This window comes from Eucyclogobius newberryi, unplaced genomic scaffold (assembly GCF_026437365.1).
Source record: "Eucyclogobius newberryi isolate DKJ021-1_F unplaced genomic scaffold, fEucNew1.0.hap1 SCAF_684, whole genome shotgun sequence".
NCBI lineage: Eukaryota > Metazoa > Chordata > Actinopteri > Gobiiformes > Gobiidae > Eucyclogobius > Eucyclogobius newberryi.
Window position 1 is genome coordinate 17,501 of NW_027316372.1, and position 6,997 is coordinate 24,497.

Genomic DNA, 6,997 nt, shown 5'->3' on the forward strand with positions numbered 1-6,997 from the left:
AAACAACAAACATGTAAAGAAACAACAAACATGTAAAGAAACCACAAACATGTAAAGAAACAACAAACATGTAAAGAAACCACAAACATGTAAAGAAACCACAAACATGTAAAGAAACAACAAACATGTAAAGAAACAACAAACATGTAAAGAAACCACAAACATGTAAAGAAACCAAAAACATGTAAAGAAACAACAAACATGTAAAGAAACCACAAACATGTAAAGAAACCAAAAACATGTAAAGAAACAACAAACATGTAAAGAAACAACAAACATGTAAAGAAACAACTAACATGTAAAGAAACCACAAACATGTAAAGAAACAACAAACATGTAAAGAAACAACAAACATGTAAAGAAACCACAAACATGTAAAGAAACAACAAACATGTAAAGAAACAACAAACATGTAAAGAAACCACAAACATGTAAAGAAACAACAAACATGTAAAGAAACAACAAACATGTAAAGAAACAACAAACATGTAAAGAAACAACAAACATGTAAAGAAACAACAAACATGTAAAGAAACAACAAACATGTAAAGAAACCACAAACATGTAAAGAAACCAAAAACATGTAAAGAAACCACAAACATGTAAAGAAACAACAAACATGTGTAAGTGTAAAAAGTGTGTAATGTTTGTTAAGTGTGTAACGTTTGTAATGTTTGTAAAGTGTGTAATGTTTGTAAAGTGTGTAATGTTTGTAAAGTGTGTAGAGTGTGTAATGTTTGTAAAGTGTGTAATGTTTGTAAAGTGTGTAAAGTTTGTAAAGTTTGTAATGTTTGTAAAGTGTGTAATGTTTGTAAAGTGTGTAGAGTGTGTAATGTTTGTAAAGTGTATAATGTTTGTAAAGTGTGTAATGTTTGTAAAGTGTGTAATGTTTGTAAAGTGTGTAGAGTGTGTAATGTTTGTAAAGTGTATAATGTTTGTAAAGTGTGTAATGTTTTTAAAGTGTGTAATGTTTTTAAAGTGTGTAATGTTTGTAAAGTTTGTAAAGTGTGTAATGTTTGTAAAGTGTGTAATGTTTGTAAAGTTTGTAATGTTTGTAAAGTTTGTAATGTTTGTAAAGTGTGTAAAGTGTGTAATGTTTGTAAAGTGTGTAATGTTTGTAAAGTGTGTAGAGTGTGTAATGTTTGTAAAGTGTGTAATGTTTGTAAAGTGTGTAGAGTGTGTAATGTTTGTAAAGTGTATAATGTTTGTAAAGTGTATAATGTTTGTAAAGTGTGTAATGTTTTTAAAGTGTGTAATGTTTTTAAAGTGTGTAATGTTTGTAAAGTTTGTAAAGTGTGTAATGTTTGTAAAGTGTGGAATGTTTGTAAAGTTTGTAAAGTGTGTAATGTTTGTAAAGTGTGTAATGTTTGTAAAGTTTGTAATGTTTGTAAAGTTTGTAATGTTTGTAAAGTGTGTAAAGTGTGTAATGTTTGTAAAGTGTGTAATGTTTGTAAAGTGTGTAATGTTTGTAAAGTGTGTAATGTTTGTAAAGTTTGTAATGTTTGTAAAGTGTGTAATGTTTGTAAAGTTTGTAATGTTTGTAAAGTTTGTAAAGTTTGTAATGTTTGTAAAGTGTGTAATGTTTGTAAAGTGTGTAAAGTGTGTAATGTTTGTAAAGTGTGTAACGTTTGTAAAGTGTGTAATGTTTTTAAAGTGTGTAATGTTTTTAAAGTGTGTAACGTTTGTAAAGTTTGTAAAGTGTGGAAAGTTTGTAAAGTGTGTAATGTTTGTAAAGTTTGTAATGTTTGTAAAGTGTGTAAAGTGTGTAATGTTTGTAAAGTGTGTAATGTTTGTAAAGTGTGTAATGTTTGTAAAGTGTGTAATGTTTGTAAAGTTTGTAATGTTTGTAAAGTGTGTAGAGTGTGTAATGTTTGTAAAGTGTGTAAAGTGTGTAATGTTTGTAAAGTGTGTAATGTTTGTAAAGTGTGTAATGTTTGTAAAGTGTGTAATGTTTGTAAAGTGTGTAATGTTTGTAAAGTGTGTAATGTTTGTAAAGTGTGTAATGTTTGTAAAGTTTGTAATGTTTGTAAAGTGTGTAATGTTTGTAAAGTTTGTAATGTTTGTAAAGTGTGTAAAGTTTGTAAAGTTTGTAATGTTTGTAAAGTGTGTAATGTTTGTAAAGTGTGTAGAGTGTGTAATGTTTGTAAAGTGTATAATGTTTGTAAAGTGTGTAATGTTTGTAAAGTGTGTAATGTTTGTAAAGTGTGTAGAGTGTGTAATGTTTGTAAAGTGTGTAATGTTTGTAAAGTGTGTAATGTTTTTAAAGTGTGTAATGTTTTTAAAGTGTGTAATGTTTGTAAAGTTTGTAAAGTATGTAATGTTTGTAAAGTGTGGAATGTTTGTAAAGTTTGTAAAGTGTGTAATGTTTGTAAAGTGTGTAATGTTTGTAAAGTTTGTAATGTTTGTAAAGTTTGTAATGTTTGTAAAGTGTGTAAAGTGTGTAATGTTTGTAAAGTGTGTAATGTTTGTAAAGTGTGTAATGTTTGTAAAGTCTGTAATGTTTGTAAAGTGTGTAAAGTTTGTAATGTTTGTAAAGTTTGTAATGTTTGTAAAGTGTGTAAAGTGTGTAATGTTTGTAAAGTGTGTAATGTTTGTAAAGTGTGTAATGTTTGTAAAGTTTGTAATGTTTGTAAAGTGTGTAATGTTTGTAAAGTTTGTAATGTTTGTAAAGTTTGTAAAGTTTGTAATGTTTGTAAAGTGTGTAATGTTTGTAAAGTGTGTAAAGTGTGTAATGGTAGAAAAAGCTTCAGTTGTTTCATCTGGACTCAGTTTGAAAAAAATAGACGTTTCGACTCTCATCCAAGAGTCATTGTCAATAACAGAATTTAGGTCGAGAACTCCGATATTAATACTGTTCTGTCGTAAGACCCGCCTATTGGGAGGAGCCTTCCTGAAGTAGAAAGAGTTGTTTGTTTCAACAGAAACTCCCCCCTTGTATCTACCGAGCCTATTCAGAATCTTAATGGGCTATTAGAATCCTCTTTGTCTTTGTGAGACCCTGGCTCAACCACCCTGAGTACTATGAGTACTACTGAGGACTATTTTTTTCAAACTGAGTCCAGATGAAACAACTGAAGCTTTTTCTACCATGGAACACGCCTGGACGAATGAGGGATTACACCGACATAAAGTGTGTAATGTTTGTAAAGTTTGTAAAGTGTGTAAAGTTTGTAAAGTGTGGAAAGTTTGTAAAGTTTGTAATGTTTGTAAAGTGTGTAATGTTTGTAAAGTGTGTAAAGTGTGTAATGTTTGTAAAGTGTGTAAAGTGTGTAATGTTTGTAAAGTGTGTAATGTTTGTAAAGTGTGTAAAGTGTGTAATGTTTGTAAAGTGTGTAATGTTTGTAAAGTTTGTAACGTTTGTAAAGTTTGTAAAGTGTGGAAAGTTTGTAAAGTGTGTAACGTTTGTAAAGTGTATAACGTGTGTAAAGTTTGTAAAGTGTATAACGTGTGTAAAGTTTGTAAAGTGTGTTAAGTTTGTAAAGTGTGTAACGTGTGTAAAGTTTGTAAAGTGTGTAACGTGTGTAAAGTTTGTAAAGTGTGTTAAGTTTGTAAAGTTTGTAACGTGTGTAAAGTTTGTAAAGTGTGTAATGTTTGTAAAGTGTGTAATGTTTGTAAAGTGTGTAAAGTTTGTAAAGTGTGTAATGTTTGTAAAGTGTGTAAAGTTTGTAAAGTGTGTAATGTTTGTAAAGTGTGTAAAGTGTGTAATGTTTGTAAAGTGTGTAAAGTTTGTAATGTTTGTAAAGTGTGTAATGTTTGTAAAGTGTGTAAAGTGTGTAATGTTTGTAAAGTTTGTAAAGTGTGTAAAGTTTGTAAAGTGTGGAAAGTTTGTAAAGTTTGTAATGTTTGTAAAGTGTGTAATGTTTGTAAAGTGTGTAAAGTGTGTAATGTTTGTAAAGTGTGTAAAGTGTGTAATGTTTGTAAAGTGTGTAATGTTTGTAAAGTGTGTAAAGTGTGTAATGTTTGTAAAGTGTGTAATGTTTGTAAAGTTTGTAACGTTTGTAAAGTTTGTAAAGTGTGGAAAGTTTGTAAAGTGTGTAACGTTTGTAAAGTGTATAACGTGTGTAAAGTTTGTAAAGTGTATAACGTGTGTAAAGTTTGTAAAGTGTGTTAAGTTTGTAAAGTGTGTAACGTGTGTAAAGTTTGTAAAGTGTGTAACGTGTGTAAAGTTTGTAAAGTGTGTTAAGTTTGTAAAGTTTGTAACGTGTGTAAAGTTTGTAAAGTGTGTAATGTTTGTAAAGTGTGTAATGTTTGTAAAGTGTGTAAAGTTTGTAAAGTGTGTAATGTTTGTAAAGTGTGTAAAGTTTGTAAAGTGTGTAATGTTTGTAAAGTGTGTAATGTTTGTAAAGTGTGTAAAGTTTGTAAAGTGTGTAATGTTTGTAAAGTGTGTAAAGTTTGTAAAGTTTGTAACGTGTGTAAAGTTTGTAAAGTGTGTAATGTTTGTAAAGTGTGTAATGTTTGTAAAGTGTGTAAAGTTTGTAAAGTGTGTAATGTTTGTAAAGTGTGTAAAGTTTGTAAAGTGTGTAAAGTTTATAAAGTGTGTGACGTTCGTAAAGTGTGTAATGTTTGTAAAGTGTGTAAAGTGTGTAAAGTTTGTAAAGTGTGTAAAGTTTGTAAAGTGTATAACTTGTGTAAAGTGTGTAAAGTTTGTAAAGTTTGTAAATTCCTGCTTCACAGTTTGACTAAACCACAGATGATGATCAGTGCTTCAGTGGGAGATACTGATTCAGAAATGTTTATTCCACGTGATTCACATAAAACACAAATAAACTAAAGTCACATTATTATTTCTCGACAGCCACTGACCTGCAGGAGGCTGTAGTTCCACACACTGACCTGCAGGTGGCTGTAGTTCCACACACTGACCTGCAGGTGGCTGTAGTTCCACACACTGACCTGCAGGAGGCTGTAGTTCCACACACTGACCTGCAGGTGGCTGTAGTTCCACACACTGACCTGCAGGTGGCTGTAGTTCCACACACTGACCTGCAGGAGGCTGTAGTTCCACACACTGACCTGCAGGAGGCTGTAGTTCCACACACTGACCTGCAGGAGGCTGTAGTTCCACACACTGACCTGCAGGAGGCTGTAGTTCCACACACTGACCTGCAGGAGGCTGTAGTTCCACACACTGACCTGCAGGTGGCTGTAGTTCCACACACTGACCTGCAGGTGGCTGTAGTTCCACACACTGACCTGCAGGAGGCTGTAGTTCCACACACTGACCTGCAGGAGGCTGTAGTTCCACACACTGACCTGCAGGTGGCTGTAGTTCCACACACTGACCTGCAGGTGGCTGTAGTTCCACACACTGACCTGCAGGAGGCTGTAGTTCCACACACTGACCTGCAGGTGGCTGTAGTTCCACACACTGACCTGCAGGTGGCTGTAGTTCCACACACTGACCTGCAGGAGGCTGTAGTTCCACACACTGACCTGCAGGTGGCTGTAGTTCCACACACTGACCTGCAGGTGGCTGTAGTTCCACACACTGACCTGCAGGAGGCTGTAGTTCCACAAACTGACCTGCAGGAGGCTGTAGTTCCACACACTGACCTGCAGGAGGCTGTAGTTCCACACACTGACCTGCAGGTGGCTGTAGTTCCACACACTGACCTGCAGGTGGCTGTAGTTCCACACACTGACCTGCAGGAGGCTGTAGTTCCACACACTGACCTGCAGGTGGCTGTAGTTCCACACACTGACCTGCAGGAGGCTGTAGTTCCACACACTGACCTGCAGGAGGCTGTAGTTCCACACACTGACCTGCAGGAGGCTGTAGTTCCACACACTGACCTGCAGGAGGCTGTAGTTCCACACACTGACCTGCAGGAGGCTGTAGTTCCACACACTGACCTGCAGGAGGCTGTAGTTCCACACACTGACCTGCAGGAGGCTGTAGTTCCACACACTGACCTGCAGGTGGCTGTAGTTCCACACACTGACCTGCAGGTGGCTGTAGTTCCACACACTGACCTGCAGGAGGCTGTAGTTCCACACACTGACCTGCAGGAGGCTGTAGTTCCACACACTGACCTGCAGGAGGCTGTAGTTCCACACACTGACCTGCAGGAGGCTGTAGTTCCACACACTGACCTGCAGGAGGCTGTAGTTCCACACACTGACCTGCAGGAGGCTGTAGTTCCACACACTGACCTGCAGGTGGCTGTAGTTCCACACACTGACCTGCAGGTGGCTGTAGTTCCACACACTGACCTGCAGGAGGCTGTAGTTCCACACACTGACCTGCAGGTGGCTGTAGTTCCACACACTGACCTGCAGGAGGCTGTAGTTCCACACACTGACCTGCAGGAGGCTGTAGTTCCACACACTGACCTGCAGGTGGCTGTAGTTCCACACACTGACCTGCAGGAGGCTGTAGTTCCACACACTGACCTGCAGGTGGCTGTAGTTCCACACACTGACCTGCAGGAGGCTGTAGTTCCACACACTGACCTGCAGGTGGCTGTAGTTCCACACACTGACCTGCAGGTGGCTGTAGTTCCACACACTGACCTGCAGGTGGCTGTAGTTCCACACACTGACCTGCAGGTGGCTGTAGTTCCACACACTGACCTGCAGGAGGCTGTAGTTCCACACACTGACCTGCAGGTGGCTGTAGTTCCACACACTGACCTGCAGGTGGCTGTAGTTCCACACACTGACCTGCAGGAGGCTGTAGTTCCACACACTGACCTGCAGGAGGCTGTAGTTCCACACACTGACCTGCAGGAGGCTGTAGTTCCACACACTGACCTGCAGGTGGCTGTAGTTCCACACACTGACCTGCAGGAGGCTGTAGTTCCACACACTGACCTGCAGGTGGCTGACGATGCAGTAGGACTCCTTCTTCCTCATGCCACAGGTGGACGAGGACATCAGGTTCTTCTCTCGTCCCACCAGGAGGTCTCCTGTTGCCGGGTAACAACTGCCATGAGCACAACCGTGAGTCTGCTCCAGGTCCTGGGCCTCGACCCACATCAGGCCTGAGGACAAGAGC

The 6,997-nt window shown here is 37.9% G+C and overlaps 1 protein-coding gene across 1 annotated transcript in view; it reads right to left on the reverse strand.

Annotated features, from left to right (window-relative positions):
* The window catches only part of LOC140348419 (laminin subunit beta-1-like), a 16,578-nt gene extending 9,600 nt beyond the window's left edge, over nucleotides 1-6,978 (reverse strand). Inside the window, exon 1 of the mRNA XM_072434344.1 lies at nucleotides 6,814-6,978. Coding sequence (XP_072290445.1) covers nucleotides 6,814-6,978 — 165 coding nt within the window. The remainder of the gene's footprint in view (nucleotides 1-6,813) is intronic.
* Between the last annotated feature and the right edge of the window lie 19 nt (nucleotides 6,979-6,997).